The sequence below is a fragment of the Urocampus carinirostris genome, chromosome 4, assembly GCF_059441175.1.
Source record: "Urocampus carinirostris isolate Australia breed hairy pipefish chromosome 4, RoL_Ucar_1.0, whole genome shotgun sequence".
In the NCBI taxonomy this organism is placed as follows: domain Eukaryota; kingdom Metazoa; phylum Chordata; class Actinopteri; order Syngnathiformes; family Syngnathidae; genus Urocampus; species Urocampus carinirostris.
This window is the reverse complement of record NC_142352.1, coordinates 24,558,922-24,583,460: the sequence shown is the minus strand read 5'-3', so window position 1 is coordinate 24,583,460 and position 24,539 is coordinate 24,558,922. Positions and strand designations below refer to the sequence as shown.

The window sequence follows — 24,539 nt, the reverse complement described above, 5'->3', positions numbered from 1 at the left end:
CGCGCCTCGGCCGAGTCATACCTAAGACTTATAACATTGGTAAAAATGGCGGCGCCCTCTGTTGGCTGCGGCTGCATCGGCTCGCTACAACGGGTCAGGTGTATCGACATTTCGTTCTGTGTACATTGTTACAAAGAATGACAATACAAAGGAAATTATTATTATTATTATTATTATTATTACCATAGGTTCCTATCCCCTGCTATACAGCAATTTTACGTTGCGATCCCCATCTCACAACGGATTAATGTAAACCCAAGGGTCTACTGTAGTGGTCGGGAACCTTGCGTGTACTATGGACTGGTTATGTCTGACTATATTATTGCTGCACAGCCTAATAGTAGCATTAGTTGTAATGAAGCATTATGGGAAAGCGTTCAGCAAAACCAATATTGTACAACGTGGCACTGTTAGAAAATATACAATCCTAGTGAGCTTGGGGCTAGGATTGGGCGCTCTCACCACCGCGATCCAGGTTTAATTTCCACTGTGCCAATCCTGAGTAAATTAGTTCAGTGATATATGTTGACTGATCAATCATTGCTTATTTACCATGATATACTACCGTAAAACCTCAGTGTAAAGCGCCCCGAGACTTTTATTTTATTTTTGGCTGAAAAAAATGCATTTAAAAACAAATAGATTCGGTATAAGAGAAAACGTAGGTATTTCTTAATTTATGTGCATCCCGGTAAGAAATTAACCCACGGCGGACCACTGGTCAACTGTATTGATTTTTCATGGAGAACACAAGAAAGGAGCACATTTTCAGTAGAAAGAAAATAAAGTTCCCTTACATACATTGCTTGCGGCGCCCACAGAAGTGCTGTCTCTCCGTGGGCCCGTTTTGATCGTCCTGGTGCAGCGTGAACGTCGGATCTTTAGGTCGGTCGTTTTGGTGTCGGACGACGTTCTCGGCGGAGCGTTTGTAGACAACGTGCGGGTGGTGACCATCGGGTGCAGTAAAGTTGTGACGTTTGGCCAGATGCTGAGGTAGTGGCGAGATCAAGTAGTCGTGATCGGATACACGGATTAAACCTGACTGGGAGACACACACAATACGTAAAAATTAGTACTGTAAAGTGGGAGAGAGAGAAAAATCAATGGGAAAAGACCGGTAAGAAAAATGTGGTAAAATAGGTCAAATGATCATCTCTAAGTTAAATTAAATTAGAAAATGTTGATCTCCTTGTAACTGAAAGAGCCAAGAAGAAATCTGCAGCTTCGAGAGCAATCTCCATCCAGGCCACGGTGCTGTGGAATGCTCTACCCCTGATATTCACTTCAAGGGAAGTGTTTACATTTTGATTTGTATTGTATAGCTTATGATTGATGGCAAACTCATATTTTTATTTTCTTGTCCTTTACATGCACCCTTAGGACCCTGCAAAATGTGTAGAACTGGTCCACTGCTCCACTGCCCAAACGAAAACCACACTGCTTTTCCTGAATCCGAGATTAGACCTCCTGTTGGACCCTCCTCTCCAATACCCTCAATAGACCTTACCAGGGAGGCTAAAACGTGTGAATCCCCTATAGTTGGAACATACTCTCTGGTTCTTCTACTTGAAAACAGGGGAGCCACCACTCCCAGTCCATGAGAACTGTCCCAAACATCCACTACACGCTTGGGTCTGCCGGGTCCGACGGGCATCTTCCCCCACCATCTGAGCCAACTCATCACTAGGTGGTGATCAGTTGACAGCGGCATCTGTCTCTTCACCCGGGTATATGTATATGGAGAAGGTTTTAGGGATATGGCTTTTGAAGATTTTTACCAAGAAAGGGAGAAAGTTAGGGGGAGGGAAAGAAAGAAAAAAAGAAAGAAAGACAGACAGACAGACAGACAGTAAGGAAGGAGGAAAAGAGAAAGGAAGGAAAGAAAAGAGAAAGGAAGGGATGGATGGATGGATAGATGATGGACAGACAGATGAAAGAATGAATGCAAAAAGGAAGGAAGATAAGAAGGAAGGAATAATGAATGAATTAAATGATAATCTAATAAGAAGCTCACACAATTAAATTGGATGTTTTTTTTTATTTTGTTGAGTATTGGGATAATCAAATCGAAACCAGGAAGGAAGAAAATATTTTAAATACTTTTTCAAAAAAAGTCAATGTTATTTCTTCTTTTTTTTTTTTTTTTACAAAAGCGAAACAAAAATCTGGTCAACCATCAAACCCTTTTCGCTTCTCTATTTTTCAGTAGTAATAATTAAATAAAAGCTTGTCAGGGCGCCATTTCACTGCGTGTTTCCACTAATTCCCATCGGAATCACCGGCACACACTTCAATATATAAACACACACATACACATCAACCCATTGACCCACTGCCCTTTGCACCTAGTGTGAGTGAGTGTGTTTGTGTCAGTTAGTGTTTAAATGTGTGTGTCTGACACTGTAGCACAGCCGGCTAGCAGCTTGCAAAATAAACACCAGGCCGACAAAAGAGAAGCTGCTGTTGTCAAAACATGAGTGGGCTCGCCATGGAGCCCACGCTTTGAGCCCGAGTCTTTCTCATTTGCGCCGTAACGTAAACTTCCGCTAGCTTATATATGTCCTGTTAAACACTCGGATTCCAAAACACGCGCGCAATCTGACTTAAAGGGAGAGTGCGTAACATTTGACCCCTAGATGTTGCTGTATTGTGTAGTGCAGCCAAAATTGAAAAAGAAGAACGATGGAAACTCATACTGACCAAACAGCACCATTTTTCCCTCGTTATTTTTCCCTTCACGAGTTTTTTTCCGTTTTTTTCACTCGCCTTTTACAAAGGAAAAAATAAATGAAATAAACAAAAAAAGAAAAAGAAAAAAATAGTGAACAATTTTCTTTTCTTTATCTTCTTCCTTTGTTTGAAAAAGAAGGACAAAAAAGGAAAGATTGAAGGGAAAAGAAAAGGAAAACAAAAAAGAAATGAATATAAGGAAAAGGAAGAAGAAACATGGATAAAAGCAGAAAAAGTAAAGACAAGAAAGAATTAAAAAGAAGGGAAAGGGTGGGGGAAAGAAAAATAAAAAAGCAGAAAAAAAGAAAAGAAAAAAGTGAAGACACTCTCAATCGCTGGGTAGAGGAAACGAAGCAATACAAAACATGGGGGCTCCTCGACGTGTGGACACAGATCAGAGCATTGCCATTCCTACTGTGTAGTAGTTATTAATTATACTGAAATCATTCTCAGACGCTTGATACTTGCTGATCAGCAGCACAAAAGCGTTTTTTTTTTTTTTTTTTTAATGGCATACAAAAAAAAGTATTTGTTTGTTTTGGCAATGCTTCTAAATACCTATGTATATATTATGGCACAAAATGAGTTAACTATATGTTAACAATGGCGAACTGAATTCAAATCGCCTTTATATTTTTATTCCACAGCACAAAAACTTCTTATATCTTTTGGAAATGCTATTCAGGACATGCAAAATATTAAATAGAAGTAATGGGGGAAGTGTTCGTGTAGCATGAAAGTGGTGAAAGTAAAGAAAGGGCCTGTTTCATATCCAGTCCAAACGCATATCCAAACCCCAAAAAGGGTTAAAAGAGAAGAGTTTATTCTAGCAAACTTGCATGCGTGTCATAAGGAACAATGCTGTTCCGGGATGTGCAGCCCATTAGGTAGAAGGAAATGGGGGGATGTTGAAGAACGATTTGATGCTCGATTTTGCTTTTTTTTTTTGTTAGTGTAGCATTAAAATAGTTGAAGTAAGAAAAAGCCTATTTCAAGTACAGTCCAAACCACATAAGACAAAAAAAGATAACAAAAGAAGAGTTTATTCAAGGGCATTTAAGAAATGCACATACTTAATGATTGAGCTGATTGAGGCTGCGATCATCACTTCAAGCCAGTAGATGGCAGCAGAAAGTAACAAAGTGTCAAATTCCAAACAGCACATTTAGAGGAACAGTGTAAAATATTTGACACACTAAATGTTGCTGTACAGTGAAGGAAAGAAGGTCAGAAGGAAATGTAATCATATATTTGCTTACAAACAGATTCGTGTCATCAAATTAGCCTTGAAAAGCATAAAGGGACACTGAGGAAAAGAGTTGCACCAAAACAAAATTTATCTTTATGAGTAGTACTTTAATGTACTGTATATGTCATTTACCATTTTCGTTCGGCAGGCCAATGTTCCTATATTACTTCCTATCCCTCGAAACATGCCCAGTGTGCATGCGCAAACACAAAGCTTATAGCGATTTGTGCCTTTAAAAGCAGTGTGTACTTACCATTCTCGTTTTTATTTACTTTTAATTAACACTGCTTCAAAATACTGTTTTCTGACCTACCGTTAAATCTGGCGCATGGAGCACGCAATGTATCTATGCATGACAACCCTCGTTTTATGTCATCAGTAACAGTTATGTTTACAATAAGTATCTCAAGCAATTTGATTGGGTGAGCGGCAGGAATGGGCGGAGCTATTGCGCTCACTCCTATTCTTGGCCCAATACAGTCTGCTCTGATGGTAAATACGTTGGTATCTTTGTTGTAAGTATTTCGTGATATTTTTACAAAAGAACTTTATAACCATTATTTAAGACAGAAATGGAAGTCAAAATGAGCCTCAACATTCTTAAGTACCTGTGAGAGGGAGATGGATTTCAAGTGGTATATTTATATTCATATTGGACACAGGCTACACTGGATGAAATCTAAAAAATAACAAAACACACACTCCCCCTACTTACGGACATTCAAGTTACGAAAAACGTTAGATACGAACATTTTTTTGGCGATGTCGAAAAATATCCGGACATTGCTGTGAGCTAGATTTTTTATTGTGCCCCTTTTTCTGAGTACAGGACAGTACTGTAGTGCTTCTTTTCACCGCTACTGGCGTGGGGCATCCACCCCGAATAAGAAATCCGGCTTCCTCTTCCTAGTTTGTGTGTAAACATACGATACTGTATCTCCTGCGCGCTCAGCACTTTGACATTGTTATTGTTTAATATCTCGTGCATCCATTCCATATGGTTGGTGTAAAGGAAAGGCAAGCCATTTCTTTTGAAATGAAAGTGGAATAAGAAAGCTTGATGCGGTTGAAAAATGTTTGGATGTCTTTTTTTTGGCCACTTTCTACCATGAAGGAGGAAGTTGCCAAACTCTTGAAGCAAATCTCCCAAAAGTATGAGAAACTTATCTTTATTAGTCTTTATAAAAAACATTATTTTAGAAATAAATTGGTTTTCAGTACAAAACAAAACAGGTTACTTATACAAGCCTGAAACATACTTATATAAACCTTACATACATACATCCGGGCACCGGTGCTGTGGAATGCTCTTCCCCCTGAGATCCGATCTGCAACCTCAGTGGAAATGTTTAAATCTAAGCTTAAAACTCACTTCTACTCCATAGCATATGAATAACCTGCTCTTCTCGTCGGCTGAAAAATAGTCTGTGTAATATAGTGTAATAATCTGTGAAGCCTTTTGAGACTCTTCGTGATTTAGGGCTATACAAATAAAAATGACTTGACTTGACTTGACATACAAAATATAGCACTGAGGCAATTTACAAACAAATTCCACTAACAAATGATCATAAATTGGGCAGAGTCTGTAATGCCAGACAATATTATTTATTTTATAGATTCGATCGAATTATCAAAAATCGCACAGTGAAACAAAATGCATTGAAAAAGTAGCTGTTGTCTGGAGAGTGAAAGGAGATTTTGTTGAATTTTGTCTTGAAATATATCCAGTGAAGAAAATAAGTATTTAACACCCTCCTATTTTGCTATTTCTCCTACTTAGAAATCATGGAAGGGTCTGAAATTTTCATCGTAGGTGCATGTCCACTGTGAAAGAGATAACTAAAAAGAAAAATCCATAAATCACTATGGGTCAAAAAGGTTCCTGAACCCTGCTATTTTGATAAGCAGGTAGGCGCCTTGAAGGTGTGACTTCCTATCGGTCTGAATGTGTGTGTAACTAGGTAAGTGTGAAGTGCATTGTAAAGTGCATTGGGAGGTCTCCAGAGACTTGAAAAGCATTATAGAAATACAGTCCGTTTATTTACAATAATTCTGAGTTTGTTGCTGTCAGGTCAGCCTGCAATAGGTTGTCTAGAGAGGGTAGGACGTTCTGGCAGAACACCGGATTAAAAAGCCAGATGGGCCGCAGGTGGCCCCGAGGCTATAGTTTGCCCAGCCCTTGTGTTGTGCAACTACACAAGAACGAACACAAAATAGGGAGACTCAAGGTGCATCATCTTCTTCTCCTTTTTCACCTTCCAGAAGGACTTTGTTTCTTGGTTGCACCCAAAGAAGCAAGATGGCTGACATCATGCCTAGGTGAACCATGTGAATAAAATTTCTCAAAGTGTTTCAAACATTTTTTATTCATATGATAGTTCAAGTATTATTGCTCATTATCTAAATCAAGATTGGTTTTTTTTTCGAATAAAGTGTTTTATTTTTGGGGGTTTTAACCACCAGGAGGACCTACATAATTCACAATGTCCCTTCAAAATAAATTCCAAGACAAGCTGAAAGAACAAGTAGGTACTTTTCTCTTCACCTTAGTTATTCTCGTCTTTTTCATCCCCATCTGGAGTTTTTACAACCTGGTGAAGCGATAACGCTGTCGTCCTTCCTGAGAAATTTTAGCTCGCCCTGGAGCGGCGTTATGACATTTTTCTTCAAAAAGATCAACCTTGTGAAGCCCAATATATCACGTGCTTTATAACTCGGCACACCACATTTCATTTCGTTTTCCGGTTTGCAAAGGTGCAATTATTGTTTTTTTTTTTAACCGGGGAAACCTGTCACTTCAATGTCAAAAGTTGTGTAATAAACTCGTCTTTTTCTTTCTTGTGTACATCAAAGAGAGAGTGTAGACTCGATGATTTAGTAATGAATACGTGAAGGCAATTACCTTGCGAAATTGCAGCACTGCCGAATATTGAATATCATATTTCAGAATTGATAGAGAGTTTTCACTTTTTTTCCCTAGTGGAGTTTATTAGCATGACACTATTTTAGATCGAAGATGGTTCTTAGACGTCTTGTGCATCCATTCAATGTGGTCGGTGTAAAGTAGAGGCTAGCCGTTCCTTTGAAATGAAAGTGGAATAAGAAAACTTGATGCGGTTGAGAAAATGGTCGGAATGCTTTTTTTCGGACACTTTTTACCACAGAGGAGGACCTCCCGAAGCACATATTCCAAAAGTAAGTAACACTTAACTTTATTTATGTTTTTAGGGCATATTATTTCATGAAATGTTTATTTTTTAGTACAAAACAATACACTTATATAAACCTTAAACATACAAAATATAGCACTGAAGCAACTTACTAACAAATTCAACTTTCGAACGATCGTCCGGAACCTGTCTCGTTTGTAAGTCGGGCAGCGTCTGTGCAACTTAATGCCAGCTGCCGTTTTTCACAATGAAAAGAAATGCAATTGCAAAGCAAAACCACTGGAGAACAGTGTTAATGTTATTGAAACAGACTTGTTGAGAAAAATGGCAACGATTTCAAGCATTTACAAGCACTTCATCAAGAATTCAAGCACTTTTCAATACTTGAAAACTAAGCATTAAAATTCATGGATCTTCAATGATTTCAAGCACCTGAACAAGCCTTGATATTTGTAACGATCAATTAATGCGGTTTATACCTTGAAGCAAGTCAGCAAATACCGTATTTGGCTTTTCATGTTGGTTTACTGTATTATTAAATTGTGTGGCAAAAATATGTTGGTTTTGATTTTAAATGAGCAAAGGCATAAATTGGTAACCATAGATTTAAAGAAAGATATCAACAACAAGCGAAAGTAAGAAATTTAATAGCGATTTTTGTTTAGACATGGGCTTGAATAAAGGGTGTATAGTAAATCAAGAGAAAATGTAGAAAGATAGAAACAAGTTTATCATTCAAATAAAATTAAAACAACAAAAATGATAATAGAAAAAAAACTTTATAATAATGGTAATAATTTAACAAGTAAAACTTGGGGGGGATGAGAAAAGATGTTTGATCTGAAATCACAAAATATGATAAATAAATATTCATATTTTTTTAATATATATTTTTTTTATTATCAAAAAGCTTTATTCTCACAAAGGCGGTGGGGTTTTAAAAGTTGTTTTTTCTAAATTGTTGTAGCTCTACACAGAAAAACTACGACACAAATATCGGAAAATACGATATTTATATTTTTTAAATCACAAAATATGATTTTTTTTAAAAATCATAAAATAACTTAAAATATTTCCCAGGGAATCAAAATGATCTTTATTTTACTATTTTTGTTTTTACATGTAAATTTAAGCAAACAAAAACTAATAGTGTGTCATTTGGGATGATCTGCCTAAAACTAAAAATAAATAAAAGGCTGGAAAATACTGAAGCAGATAGGTGGCTATTAAAATGTAAATTATAGACACTTAATGTAGATATTTAATTTTGGTGTGTTTGAAGAGTGGGTAAACTAGACCTCTGGAAGATTTTTGCTTGATATAATTGCATAGTCAAAAATATAAAATATATATAATATTTGTATGAACATTGCCCTGCCTGCTCAGTAATGTTCTCTTCCTGTCCTACGAAGCGCTTTCACTGAAAAGCCTGAACCGGCCTCTTTATAAACTCCTTTTAAGGTTTCCTAGCATGACATTATGACGCAAATGACTAAGTGCTTACACGCCATAAAGCCGAGGGGGGAAGGTGAGCGGCCGAGGGAAGCCGAGTGGCCAGAAGCCCCAAACCGGTGATTACTGCACATCTGTGGGGAGTCATGTGACCAGAAGAATTATGGCTCTTGTAAGAGGAAGAAGCACAAGGTGGTAAGATTATATTTAGAAGAGCAAGGACACCAGTGGCGGTTCCAGAATCTGCTGATGGATAATAAACGTGAAAATATTCAAATATACATCTTCTGTACCGTAAATGTAAGTTTTTTTTACAGGCAGAATTTTCTATTTATTATGAGGTGAATATACGGAAGACCCCCAGGATACAGCGACCCCATCTTTCGACGTTTTCACTTTACGGTGGGGAATATGATATTTTTGGGACCTCTCTTCAGGACCCCCGATTCTACCCTAATGATGAGCTGCACCCAAATTAAGAAGTACATTACTCAGCCTGGTGGTGCCCATCCTTCTCCCAGCCCCCTGGTCTCGAATCAGGGACATTTCACATAATAGGCGAATGTGCTAACTACTGCACTACTAAACCTATATCGCATATAAGTGACCCCCTAAAACTGCTCTTGCTTGGTTGGTTGGTTGGTTGGTTGGTTGGTTGGTTGGTTGGTTGGTTGGTTGGTTGGTTGGTTGGTTGGTTGGTTGGTTGGTTGGTTGGTTGGTTGGTTGGTTGGTTGGTTGGTTTGTTGGTTGGTTGGTTGGGTTCCTTAAGCCACAAGGGTCAAAGGGGCACCATTTCCTTTGGTGTTTCCTGGGCAAGTACAGCCTGGTGGTGACTATCCTTCTCCCGGCCACCCGGTCTCGAATCAGGGACATTTCACATAATAGGCGAATGTGCGAACTACTGCACTACTAAACCTATATCGCATATAAGTGACCCCCTAAAACTGCTCTTGCTTGGTTGGTTGGTTGGTTGGTTGGTTGGTTGGTTGGTTGGTTGGTTGGTTGGTTGGTTGGTTGGGTTCCTTAAGCCACAAGGGTCAAAGGGGCACCATTTCCTTTGGTGTTTCCTGGGCAAGTACAGCCTGGTGGTGACTATCCTTCTCCCGGCCACCCGGTCTCGAATCAGGGACATTTCACATAATAGGCGAATGTGCGAACTACTGCACTACTAAACCTATATCGCATATAAGTGACCCCCTAAAACTGCTCTTGCTTGGTTGGTTGGTTGGTTGGTTGGTTGGTTGGTTGGTTGGTTGGTTGGTTGGTTGGTTGGTTGGTTGGTTGGTTGGTTGGTTGGTTGGTTGGTTGGTTGGTTGGTTGGTTGGTTGGTTGGTTGGTTGGTTGGTTGGTTGGATTCCTTAAGCCACAAGGGTCAAAGGGGCACCATTTCCTTTGGTGTTTCCTGGGCAAGTACAGCCTGGTGGTGACTATCCTTCTCCCGGCCACCCGGTCTCGAATCAGGGACATTTCACATAATAGGCGAATGTGCGAACTACTGCACGACTAAACCTATATCGCATATAAGTGACCCCCTAAAACTGCTCTTAGTTGGTTGGTTGGTTGGTTGGTTGGTTGGTTGGTTGGTTGGTTGGTTTGTTGGTTAGTTGGTTGGATTCCTTAAGCCACTAGGGCCATAGAGGTACCATTTCCTGTGGTGTGTCCTGGGCAAGTACAGCCTGGTGGCGCCCATTCTTCTACAGGCCAATATACATTTCCACCCGGTCTCAAATCAGGGACATTTCACATGAAAGGCGAACTACTGCACTAGTAAACCTATTTTCGCATATAAGTGACCCCCTAAAACTGCTCTAAAAGAACAACATTCTGGAATAAATTCAAAGTACATATAAACTGTAAACCTTAACTTTGCTAATTGTTTATTTACCACATGTAGTTAATAAAGATTCATATACTGGTAATAAGCTAAACATATAACATTTTTTCAACTATTACTGTACTGTCCAGCAGTGCTTTATTAGGATAGTCTCGTACAACATTTTCGTATTTCACAATTGTTTCCTTTGACTTAATGTTGGAACCATTTTTACTTATTCTTCCCCTTATAACTAACATTCTTAGGACCCATTATTATGGGCAGGAAAAGGAAATAAAACCAAGAAATGCACCAAAAAATGAAATGCCGTCCCTTTTTCAGTTGAAAAACACTGCTTTAGGGCATTTTCCCAATTATACAACATCAACCAAAATTATTTTGCGTTGATACGTGTCTGAGATGCCTGTCTGCTATTGGGCATCCTCATATAACACTGCTATAAGTTTGCATCACACCATCCTGGAAATGCAAATATGGCTATATGGCATTGTCTTAATTAAGTTCAGAATCTTCTCTGCTTCGTTAAGTTATTAGAGTTATTGAGAAACAATACCATACCTGTCAACCTTAGGCAATTGCTCCCCTTAATGATTTAAATTCCCTTTGTTAAACGATTGTTAACCTTATTAATACAATGGGGCTCGTGTTTACTGACTGCAAGACAGATTATGTAGAATAATTCGACAATATCTGCTATCAGACTATACAAATTAGAGCTGAAATCTGCAAAACAAGATTGGTCTAACAAACAAACATATTTTTTCCTGTTAAAAAAAACGTTATGCGCCGTACAAAATTTGAAATTATTCAAAACACGTATACATTACTGAGAAAACATAGTTGACAGGCATCCAATAGTGTTTTTTTTGAAATGTTTATATCCGCTTTGGGTCCCAAGTCTTGCAGTGATGGTGAAGGAAGAAAGAAAAACATGATAACCATTGAAAGGAAGCTTGTAACTATCAAGAAAAACAAAGAAGGCATGCATGTCACTACCCTCGATAAGTATCAGGGCCGGAACCAATCCATGATTGGGGCTAAGGTAATCTTAAAGCAAGGAAAACTTCAGAGGCATGCAACCTCGCAAGTGAGATTTTTTAAATCAGTCTCAGTTTTCATCCGCTGTCGCCATCTCCTCCCCCATCATCCACCCACTACTCTACTCAACCAGCTCAAGACACTTCACATCATTAGCTGTTAATTACCATAGGTTTGATCCCCCGCTATGGCAATTTCATACATCGATCCCCACCTTATAACGGATGTTATATCCCGGGAGTCTACTGTATAGGTTTTACAAACTGTACAAAAAGAAGACACAGATTGACAATGATTAAAACTCCAAAGGTCACTTAATGCATTTTAAGGCAGGAACAAAAGAAAAGAAGAACAATGAAGTATACAGCAATGTACAAGTTAAACATTGAGTCCCTCAGAGTTCATTCAAGTGCCGTAACCTCTCGAAAATGTCGTTTCATCAGCGGTGTTCTATTCATTCAGCAGCTTTAAGATGCTAATCATCATTAGCATGACACTGCGGCGAGTTTAGCCTCACCGTTCCGGCGTTACTTCCAGTTCTGTGTCTACAAGTGGAACAGCATGAGTGCATTGATGGTTATCTGCATTTGTATGGACCCCTCAAGGTTAGGTCCTCGATTCCCCCACAAAACGGGATAACGAGGACGTTATCAACACATTAAAGTTTCTAATCTCTGGACTTTTGAGACTTGGAAACGAAGCAACAAGCCAGGATCATTAAAGTTTGTGTGGGTTTTTGAGAACCCTTTTCGAACCTCGCTCGATCCTGTACCAAAAATACAGTATTCGCTCGATTTTTGCGGGTAACCACCCGTATTAAGTGAATTTCCGTGAAGTAGGAACCATATAGAGTTCTTTTTATCTAGTGCCACAAAGCAATTTGGGACTTGTAGTACAGAGAATGGTAAACGCAAACATCGGCTTGCTCGCCTAAAAAGCCTCCTGAATATTTGTTGATTTTTCACAAAAAAATCCGTTTCATTTCCTGCTGCTAATGCAAAAATGTTACATTCCATATATAATTGAAGCGGCAGTTGTATGCATCCATATATAGTGAGAGTCTATGTTTCTGGAAAGCCACATACAGCAGACCTTGTTCATATTTAAATTGTGCTTGCCCCCTGGCCAGATTATTCGCAAATAACATGTATAAGTGTTATTTGTTGTAACTAGTCAGGTTAAAGATTCATCCGGAATTATCCAATCAGGCCAGAGGAAATAGAAGGCAGTTTTCCAAATGGTTTAAGTGCACTGACACTCTTAACCATTTGACTACCATGGGGCTGCCGGCGCCCCCGTTGGACAAGTGCTATTTCAAATACCATAACTCTGTGACTGTTGGCTAAAAGAGAAAATTTAAACGCTTCCTGAAAGCCTTGATTTCGATCAAATTATGTCAAAGTTCTTCTCCAAAACACCCACAATGTGACGGCAACTTCCCACTATGGATAATCTCTCAGGTATTGGTAGTGGATAGTTGAATGAAGGAATAGGTTTGTCTGTAGCAGATTCATCCAGGCCAAAGAACATAAAGCATTTTTTGTTTGTTTGTTGTTATATGTAAACAATTAAAATAGATTGAATGAAAATTATATTTAGTTGTCACAATCACTTGGATCGGGAACACCTGTGCTCAGGGTTTGGCGCCAACAGCCAGGACAGCTGATTGGCGCACCCTGTCCATTTAAATACTCAGCTTCCGGAAACAAGCTGTCTGATTGTACTATGCTACCTGTTGCCATCTGCTCAGAAAACCCGTACCTCTGACTCTTTGCCTGCCTCCTGTTTTACTCTACTTGATCTCCGTTGCCAACCCGTTTCCGAATTTGCCTACGACCTGCCCTGCCCGTCTGACTCCTGATCACTCTTCCAAACACGAAGACGCCCTTCTTCTCCAGCCCCGACCAACAACACGACGATTACGCCTGTCCACGACCATTCCCGCCAAGCCTTCACCCGCCTGTCAAGCTTCGCCAATCCGTCAAACAACGGTTTGAAGAATCACGCCTTGTCATTCCTTCCTTCCAATAAAAACCAAGAAACGAGTGCAAGTGATCTCAGTTTTCCTTCCGTCTGACATTAGTAGTTTTAATTGTCAAAGAGGCAATACATTTGTGGGTCATGTATCTGTTATTATTCTTTTAATTTCTTTTTTTTTATCCTCTGAATTATTTGTAATATTTTGTACATTATTATTGTTATTATTATTGTTATTATTATATGATTATTTTTGATCTTTCAATTTGTTACCTTCCTTCAAGACTGATACATGCCTATCTTTAGGATGGATACCGCTGAACACTATTATCCCCTGTATTAGAGAGGATTCAGAGTTGGTGCCAGAGGTCCAGTGAAATCTATGGATACTGAGAGAGCAAGGGTCCAAAACTGTTTTGGATTTAATTATAACAGTTCATATTTCCAGTTTATGTTATAAGAAAATGTGTTTATGTTCAATTCCAGTCTTTACTTCATTTTAACCCTGAAAAATCCAAATCATTTGTGTTATTTTGTTTTTCATTTTAAACTGTTATTACATTTAATTGACTTATGGTATATAATTCCAGGTATTGAGAGTTTAGGTTGTTCGGAAAAAAGGGCCAAAATTAATCACTCATATAATGAGTTCTAACTCTTTCATTGTCAAAATAAAAAAAACTGAAGGTGGCATGATACTTGGTCAATAAAGGGTTAAAGTGACTCCCAAAATCCACATTGTGGGCAAAAATTCACAGTAAAAGCCTGTATTTTTTTGTTTATCATGTAATTTTTTTTTTTCACTTGAAAGGTCAAGTCAAGTTTAGTCAAGTCATATTTTTTTGTATAGCCCTGAAATAAGATCTCAAAGGACTGCACAGGTTTCAATGACACCATCCCCTGATCTTAAACCAACATACAGGCAAGGAAAAACTCAAAACCCTAGCAGATGGAAAATAAGATTTGAGAAGGGGCCTCACAAGTGATAATCCCCCCTTTCAGGATGACCAGGGTGAACTCAAAGTTTGGATGCGTGACGTACACAAAGTTTTACTGTAGTTTATTACAGTATTTGTACAATGACTGATCAGTCAAAAAAACATACCTGACCACAATCGCGAAACTTTGCATGCAACGGGAATCCGAATCCATCACACGGATTTGAGCGTGTCAAATCCTAACCACCAGACCACCAGTGATATATAAAACGTATGAAAATGCATTACCTTTTATCTCATTATCACACTATTTTGATCCACGGTACCAGTGACGAGTGTTAGAGAATAGAGAAAACGGAAAGTCGATATAAATAAACACAAAATAAGCACAACGAGAGAAACAACTCTTTCGTGTATCTGATGATGAAACTGACTTTGAAGGACATTAGATAGATACATTGTTTATTTTAAATCTCTATTTTGTTCATGGTTTAAGACTAGGTTGTCAATAAATTATTTTAATCATTGTCACATGTACTCAACAATGTCAGTCACTTACAATGCTTAGTTTTAGCTGAGAAAAAGTGTAACACAATTGTATTCCAATTATTAATTATTAAGAATTAGGGGTGGACATAATACAAGAGCACACAAATAAATGCAGTCAAAATACAGTATTAATATAAATACACAAAAGTCAAACCGTGATACGGCGAGGGAACACCGTAAAAACATATAAGGAGAAGTAAATAAATGAAAAAACTTTGTAAAAGCGATTTGGTCAGACTTTGATGTATGGCCTTAGTTTGCATCCACTTGAAGTCCTCCGCAGTGCCCATTATTCTTGTGCGACAACAACGACAAAGGGCACTCAGCCGTTCTAAGAGCCCAACCACGTACCCCCCGTTCTCCTCTCGAGTTGGCATCTAACAACGGGCACTACATCTCTGTCAGGCTGCAGACCACCAGGGAGCGATTCCGGTCCTGAGAGAAGTGGGACGTACCAATTTGTTGGCCTCTACACAAAGTAGACAGGTACAAATGGGCTCAATGTTTGGTTGATATCACTCATTGATGTGTCACCCGAACCCAATTGGAATGACGATGGGTTATTTTCTCAGCCTACAAAAATGTCAAAGTTGAAATAGCAGATAATTTTGCTGGCTACCTGTCCTGATAAAAGCCAAAGTACCTCGGGAGAAATCCAAGATGTAGTGGGTTTTTTGGGGAAAGATACAAGCTTGACTAGAAAAATCACCAGAGAGTTACTGACCTCAGCTCTTGTGTCTTTCACAAGTGTCAATTCTACTCCTCACACTTCAACACTCCAAGTTCTGTATTTGCCAGACAATAAATCAGTCTGGACCTTAGGCCAATTTCATGATTGCAAACAATAGTAAGGTCATGAGGATACTAATGGTGAGGCAAAGAATCCTTCTACAGGTTTAAAGACAGTCCCCAATCAAATGGCCGAACAAGTACCACATCAGGCTGGGACTCAAGGTAGATTCCAAAGTTGTTACCATGTATGAAGTGAGCTTTCTAAAGAAGAGTAATCTGATCACACACTAGACAGCATGAAGAGGGCATTTTTATTTGAGCTACCATGAGAAAAAGCCAGGCCCACTTCTGTCTACATACATTGGATATTTACGTCCATCTTGTGAAATCAAAATAATAGTCGGACTTGTACGAGAATGGGTAAGGAAAACATAGATATATTGCACTGAAAGGTAGTTTAACAATGGATCTAAATTATTGAACAAAAACAATGTAGCATCCCATAACATGTCACGTTTTGCCAGAAGAGCTAACCTACAGTATGAGAAAGATGGGACTTATAGTGAGGTAAATGCAGTACACGTGTGCCTTGGAAGTTTACCGCAAAGCCTTCCTTTATGGACCAATTCAAATAGAGTAACTTTACTCTGCTGTTCCAGCTTGACACTTTCTGTTTTCAACTTGAAGGGACATAGGTGTTGGGATAACACTAAGGTGACACTGGAATTAGCCATTACCAGATGAACACCCAGCAATCACTGCCAGAACCTTTGCACCGAAAAACAAACATCGGGCTTGGAATAGGGATAACCCGGGTATTAAAAAAAGTATTTTGCAGTCCTCCACAAGTAGCATTGACTGACTTGAGAAGTTCTGTCCAAAGGGGTTAAGGTAAAAGATATGGACAATTACTAAACTTTGGAAAAAAGCATCTTGATGCATTCTAAAGGTTTCATACCTGAATGTGGAAAGTAACAGTTATTCAGATGTCTGAAGGACACTTGGGAAAACTATTCCATTGTTCTCGTAAGACGGTGAAGTCGGAGGGAACTGTACAATAAATATATAGTGTACATGAAGACCGTAGCTCTACTCCAAATCTGAGAATACTCATTGGTCGCTTTGTTAAAATCGCTTTTCTTTAAATAAGACTGCACTCCTCCAACATCACTACAGGGGTGTCGGGTAGAAGCCATTGCACACTACAGGGAGTCGGGTGCGTGGCAAGGGCGGACGGAACTCGGAGGTTGCAGTCTGTGATCTCAAAAGAGAACCTGGCGGAAGTCGCATCTTGCGGCACCGTGTCAACGACCGGAGTAGCCGAGGGTGGCGGAGGAACAAAAGGACTAGGGGAGTGCAGAGGAGGTAGAATTTGCACTAAAATGGCAAAATCGGAGTCGTTTTAGTGAGCAGATTTTGGAAATTTCTAACCAAATTGTCTAAGGAATACAGTGAACACTAGTTTATAACGGAGGTCATGTTCCAAGAGAGCTTGTGATAAATGATAGGAGAAACCTGTTTTGGGGGGTTTTAGAGAGACTTGAAATATTAAGATCATTTTACGTAACATACATTTGGCAAGCCGTTATACGTACATGTACAGCAAAGCCACCGGATACAAAAACCCTGCCTTTTGGGAATTTTGACGGAATTTTACCCACCATATGACATCAACTTTGCATGCCCAAAAAGGTTTACATTTTAAAATGTTCCATGTTCATGCGTATGTAGTGATACGTCTCTAAGATGCCTGTCTGGTATTGGTCGGCATCTTATAAAATGCTGGTCTGTCATTGATTTCCGTCATGGCATTATAACAATGTCAAAATGGTAATTGATTTCAGATTTTTTCAGATTTCAGATTTCAGATTTACTTTATTGTCATTCGTATACACGTGTATACAGAACGAAATGTCGATACATCTGACCCGCACAGTTACTTTGAACGTCAGCCGGGATAGATAAGATTAACCATGTCTTCGTCAGAATTTTAGCGCAGCAGTTCGTCATCTCGCGGTTCGATGCCACTTCCAGTTGTTAAATGGTCCAGTTTATTGTCCAGAGAGCGAACGTTGGAGAATGGATGGGAGAGGCGTTTAGCCTTTAGCCTAGCTGTTAGCACGGCCCGACAACCTCGCTTCCTCGTCCGGCGGTCACGCCCTGTCTTGCCACTCTGCTTCGCTGCTTTGTAGGCCGCTGGGTCTTGTTGACATAGCAGTCCGTGGCTAATAAACACTCCCGAGTGGTGGTAGCACCGAGCGCTTGATGTCTGGATGATCGCATATCCAGCAAAAAAAAAACTGCGATCGTATCTTTATCTGCAGTTCGAGCCGACTTTGTGCGCCGTCAAAACTGAGTCGAAGACTGGGTCTTATGGCCGACGTGTAAAAAACTGTTGCGAGCCGATGCAGCCGCAGCCGAACAGGGGTGCCGCCATGATGTGATGAATGATGAATGATGAATTGATGAACTACCTCCCACAATAACTTTCTTCATTGAGTTTAAAATCTCCTGTGCTTCGTAAAGACTTTGTCACGATTGCCATGGCGCCCAATTGGCCCCGCCCGTGGGGCGCCAGCTGCGGCTCATTAAAAGATTGTCTTTCCGTCTTTTTAAGCTCAGTGTTCTCTCTCTTACTTTGTCAGTCCGTCAACGAACCTCTGCCCTGCAAGACGTGGGTCCTGTTTTCCCATTGGTATTTCCAGTCCGGTATTGTTCCCGTTTATTGTTGTCCTGTTTAATTTCGATTTCCAGTTTCGTTCCTGTCTATTTTTGTCCTGTTTATTATTCTCTCCAGTTTTTGTTCCCGTCTTGTTCGTCCTGTTTATTTTCAATATCCTGTTTTATTATCAATCTTGTCTGTCCGTCCTGTCCGGTATCGACCCCATCTGTCCGATACCTACTCGGGCAGTTAGTATCGATCTCGTCGGCCTCTGGCTTCCAATCTTTTCTCGCCAGACTGCTGCCTAACGAGCATGACTCCCCATTTCCCGTAAAATAAAAGGCTTGTGTGAGAATGTCACGTGTTTGGGTTCTGATCCTGTTCTGGTTCTTGACAGACTTAACAAATTGGCCATACAGTACTGCATTTCTTTTCTTCCATTTTTATTCTCAAAACCCTAAACATGAGAAAAAGTCTGTCCTAAGCAAGCAAGCTGTGTTGATTAAACATCTTTATTCTCTTCTGGCCAACAACAAGTTCACTTCAACTCAAGTAGCGAGCCTTTAAGAACACGCACTAAGTAATTACAAAGTGTGCACAATTATCGCGGCTCTGCGGGACCAAAATCCCTCATCATCTCGCGCCGCTCTTAATACCGACTCATTCGCTTCACTTCCATCTGTTTGACCCCCGGCCCGGAGCACTCCAGCATTGGTTCAAGTCCAGACGACCCAGCTGACTTCCCCTCGAAACGGCGACAACATGAACAAGGGTTCTTATGCTTCCCCATTCCTCCCTGAGAGCCCTCACCTCGTTTTATTATGCACCGAAACCCTTTGACACAAACAGTCCATCTTTCAAATGAGACTATCCGACAACCACCGCCCCCCAAACCTCACCCCCTACGAGTTTCCAGTGCCGGACAATAGCTGCACATTATCCCTGCACAACACTTTCCCTCTCTCACCGTTCATGATGTCACCCTCTTTTCTTTCCTCTCATGAGTATTTCTTCTTCTGCCGCATTGTTTGTAATCCCACCTTAATCCCCCCCTCCAGCGGACTTGAATGCAGTCGCTCCTTATTTTGTACTTTATCCAAAGATTCTTGGCAAGAGAGCTGTATTACAAGCTTGGGTGAGATGCGGTCGCACAACACACACAGCAAACAGTACTTGTATGAAGAGACAGACTGAGAAGTCAATATTCGTTTAACTATTGTCTTTGGTATGTCCATTGAAAAGGATTTACAAGCGGTGTGGACCTCAATGAAAACAGTTTGTGTTTGGCTGCCAGATGGCAACCGCCTAATAAGACACAATAACAATAGTAACTTCTTTCAACTTTATAATCCTAAGATTAACATTATAGTTGATCAACCATTCGGTAAAAAGGAGGAAAGCCTTTGCTTTTGTGAGTGTAATAAAGTAACATACAGAACTAAGGCTATGTGAATGCTTAATACTGAAGAATCCCAGGATACAGTGAGCCACCTAATGACATTTTCACCTTTTTGGCCCCTTTTTACGGCATTTTCCCCACTATACGACATAAAATTTCAACGGCCTAAATATATACAAAGTTATAATTTTACGGTGTTGGTACTTATGACTGTGCACGTTAGGTCTCTGAAATGCCAGTTGCTATTGGTTACCGTTTTATAAAATGCTGGTCCGCTATTGTTCCATGACACAGCATCCTGAAAATGCTGATATGTAATTGGTTGAACTCCCTTTCACAATGTCTTTCTCTCTCTTCATTCAGTTCAGAATCTCCTTTGCTTTGTAAAGATTTGTGCGTTGGCAATGAAATATTTAACTAGTTGCATTTTGATTGTCGGATTGATCTATTCGGTTTTGAGTTCAGGACAGTTGCTTCCTTGGATTTAACACATAATTTTTACCCGTCACATTAGCACATGGTGGTACCTTAAAAATTAACCGACCGCTAGTCATGACTGCCATCGCTTTATCAACTAGCAATGCTATTAGCCTGGTTAGCAGTTAGGATATGAAGTCAGAGTCACAATGTTAGCAACCACTAACATTAGCAACTGGCATTGCTGGGATGGCCACTAGAATTTAAACATAGCATCGTTACCATTAGCAGCTAGCGGTGAGCATGAATCAGAAAGACAAGGCTTACTTTGCTGTTGGTAAACAAAAATGTGAAAACAAATCTGAAACAAAGTGAGTAGCTTGCTATGGTTTGATTTGAAATTTGCACATTAGAGGCGGATTGTGTGCCTTTTAAATGCAAAAAAAAACGTCTATGTTGTCGTTTTTTAAATTTGCTTTTGTTTCGTCGTAAGTTTTTGTCACTATTATTTCCAAAAGGAATGGATTTTGTTTTAAAAAATCTCAAGATAATGTTTTTCCATGTCATATCAGTAATCAGAGTTCCGAACAGCCCCAAAATCCATTGAGCAGTGAACGTAACACTCACCAGTCCCGAGCACGTTGATATAGCTGCAGAAGAAGAAGACCGATCCCGGATAAATCCTTGATAGAGGCAGTCGTGGTACCCGTCACCTCCGGTTACTGTAGCGATACCATCCAAGCCTAGCGTCTGCACTGTGAACCCGGGGCCCACCACTGAGGACGGCGCCAGGTCCAGGTGGAGGTCCTGGCCGAAAACCGAAAGGCGGTAATGTACGGATGAGGGCCACGGTGCCGATCTCCGGCTACGACGCCCCCGCAGGCTCACGTCGTGGCTTAGGTATTGTCCCTTTGCGTCCACTTCCACTGGGATGGCAAAGGCGTAATCTGAGGACAAGAAGTTATGGACACCATCTCTGCAACCTTTCTACAAATATTATTCGGTCAACTTTCAAAAACAAAACATGTCACTCTATATTATCATAGCTAAGATGAACTGCAATGCATTGAAGTTAACGACTATGATACAGTGAGCTTCATTCACTGGTTCCTCCTTTCGTCACCTCTGGAGAAGCCCCCATCGTTTTCTACCCAGCCCCCAGTAAATCAAACTTTGTAACCTGGCCCGGAGGGAAACCCGGAGCACAGTTTTTGTAGGGGATGGGGTTACGGGGGGACCTTAAGACCTTAATGACCCTAACATTGTCAGACAGATAAATGTATCCATTTGGCAGATAATGTACTTAAACCTAGTCAGAGTATGCAGGTCTTTTACAGTGATTTTTTTAATTGAAACGCATTCAAAATATATCCTTTTTTAGAAATGGAAATAGAAAATATGTTACAGAACAGAAAATCTAATTACCAGCATTATTTTATAAGCAACAATAGACGCTGCATGTAAACTGTAAAACATTGACCTTCATTTGAAACATTTTGAAACAAAACCTATTTATTTTATTTAAAAAAAACATCTGCAAGCCTTATATTATTGTGATTTATTTTTGAAAATATGTAATCTAATTATAATGGTGAACTAGTTTGAAAGGAGAATGATTTACTAATATGTTTGCAAAGAAATGGCTACTAAATAATAATGTTTTCCTCTCATTATTTCCCTATGAATCAAAAACATGACACATTTGTGTGTCATGGGACATTGTCCAAATTTTATGCAATTACAGAAAACAAATTTATAATTGACCTTATTTAAATATGACCGTAAATCTCCGTGCAAAAATTTTATTTCATCTTGTCGTGAATAGCAAAGTTGTTTGGGACTGATCACTTTTTTATGGACAATTTTTCAATGAGAAAAACATATATATGCCTACTAATATTATTGCTGAAATTCATTGTTTCATGTTTGTTGTCCTAACTTCCTACAGCTCCATTTACCAATACCATGTGATGTCATTAATTAGCAAGCTTTAGTTTGGAAGCCATTAGGTTTGTTTGTTTTTGTCACTTTTTGCATTTTCGGAAAAGCCTTTGCAAATATTTTAATATACCCGATGTAAGTTTTAATTTTCTTCCTGATACTCTGCACTTGGTTATATTTCATTATACTTAAAGGGACAGTTTGTAATGTTTAGTGTCTCCTAGTGGTACAAAAACACATCCATTCGTATACTAGGCAAAAATACAAGAACTATTATAGCTATATTATTTTTTCTTTAATAATAGAAGTCGCCGCTGTGTTTTTCTGGCATCTTGTTGCTACACTGTGCTCTGAGGCACTGGTTTTCATTCGCATTGGACAATACAGTATCATCTAGTGCTGAAATATTACACACTGGGGCTTTACATTATTTTACATCACTGCCATATTATATATAATGTATATTCCTGTACAACCAGCCATGTCAATTTAAACTGTAACAGAATAACTAAGTGCTAAGAATAGTATTCTTTATTACTTTATGCAAGTGGTGTGCCTTACCTTTTTTTCCCAATTTAAAACTTAACAAATGGATAGCAAGCGAATTTTGTGACCCTTTCCTGGTAAATGAGTGGCTGCTGCAGTCATAACTGAAGAAAACTTAGTAGAGTGCTTACCATGATTTAGACCATGGCTGCTGGAGGATGAAGAAGATGCAAAGTAGTTGTCTGGCACAGTGTGCAGGGTAGCGTGTGTGCAACATATGTGCAGAGTCTGCAAAATGAAAAATAAACCATCAAACATACAGGTATCACACAATAGGTGGTCATGGATGTGAGAACTAATTGTATGACATTTGACAAAGGTACCCGTGGAAGCCCGTCGTGTTAAATTGATGTCATAGGATAAGCTTGTTTTTCAACGGAATACATACCTGTCAACCTGTATGTTTTTGCCATACGTTTATTATGCATTTTAAGACGTGTACGACGTACAAGAAAATCTGTGCCGAAAAGCGCAAATTTGTCAATTATGGGTACCATCTGGTATACACCGACTATCACGAAACGGCAAATCAATCAAGTCAAACGAGTTCGCCGCGGTAGCCTCTATCTCGGTATCGTTTTTTTTCGTTGCAAACGAAGCGAGCGGTTTGATGCTACTGTGCGTATGCGTCTGCCGCCTGGGGATTTCCCATCATGCATCATTCCGATCACACGTGAACAAAGCGAAAGCAGAGCAGTACATGCTCGGCAGCCGATCAGAAGCAGTACAGAGCATTTATGTGGTCTTAAAAAACATTGGATTTCATGTGGTTGTTGTGTAGTGAAAGGAAGTCCGTCTCTTTTTAGAGAACCGGCTTTTTCGGCTCAGCTCATTAAAGAGAGCCGGCTCTCAAACGGCTCACTTGCTTTGATGCATTATATTACGAATTACTATGTTGTATAGAGTTAAGAAAAAAAGGAAGTACAAAAGGAGAAAATGAAAAAAGACAGGTTTGTGGTTATCCCTTTAATCAGTATATTACCAACAATAATTTAATGCAGAAAATGAATTAATAATTTGAATAAGAAAATGTATTATTCTACTTAATTATATTTGCAGGTATTTTTTCCTTCTACAGTGAATGTCCAAGCTAGTTAATTTTTGAACTTTTTTTCTATAATAAACCTAATTCATGTCGAGCAACTCAGTATCTCACAACAAAATGTTAATTAATAATATATATGATATAACGAAACACATGTACAATATAACTTGTTAAACTACATAAATAAACACGTTTGAAAAAAATACGGTGTAAGATTAATTTGTAAGGGAAAATACGACAAATTGTAAGGGCATGGGGCCGTGGGTATGGGAATAGTTCACAAGAAGCAGTCGCATTTGGAATCAACAACTTACCTTGATGAGGCTCCAGGTCAGCAGGGTTGAGAGAAGGCGCGCTGGAGTGCAGCCGACCAGCGGCATAGGAAAAGTCAAAATAATAAGTAGACAGTCCATGTTGATGGTTGTGATGGCAGTGGGTTCAGGGGCCAGCTCACACCTCTCGGTGACTCCTAAATGTGCGCACAAGATGCAAAAACGCACCCAATATTGCCACCATTACGCATTGCGCGCGCATCGTGGACCCCCCCTCAGGTGAGGTCCACTCGTGTGAGCGTGAAGCAGGTACTCCGTCTCGTATTGAACGCGTGAGTGGGTCCGGGTGGAGAGCCGGCCGTGCGCATTTGGCACCAATCAGCGCGCAGCATCACAAGAGCACGCGTGGAAAGCTCTGCCCCCACAGCGCCGTGCGCGCACGCATATCTCTTCTGGAGTTGTTGCGTGTGCGTGGTCTTTATGAGAGCACTTAACGTGACATTCTTCGCGCAGTTTTTAATGCTGCTCTCCTAGATTGTAAGTGCTTTTATGTGTTGGATAAAAAGTACCCTGCATTTTAATTAA

General features: G+C 39.7%; 1 protein-coding gene across 3 annotated transcripts in view; it reads right to left on the bottom strand.

Annotated features, from left to right (window-relative positions):
- adamts18 (ADAM metallopeptidase with thrombospondin type 1 motif, 18) overlaps window positions 1-24,281 on the bottom strand; it is a 94,389-nt gene extending 70,108 nt beyond the window's left edge. For 2 of the 3 annotated variants that reach the window (XM_088333948.1, XM_088333949.1), the window contains exons 1-4: window positions 23,997-24,281; window positions 22,769-22,865; window positions 20,778-21,097; window positions 802-1,042 (exon numbers count right to left, since the gene is read on the bottom strand). In XM_088333948.1, the coding sequence (XP_088190074.1) occupies window positions 802-1,042; window positions 20,778-21,097; window positions 22,769-22,865; window positions 23,997-24,095 (757 nt within the window). In that variant the 5' untranslated portion in view covers window positions 24,096-24,281. Of the gene's footprint in view, window positions 1-797; window positions 1,043-20,777; window positions 21,098-22,768; window positions 22,866-23,996 lie in introns of those variants that run through there. The other variant, XM_088333950.1, reaches the window with a different exon arrangement.
- Window positions 24,282-24,539: the final 258 nt, after the last annotated feature.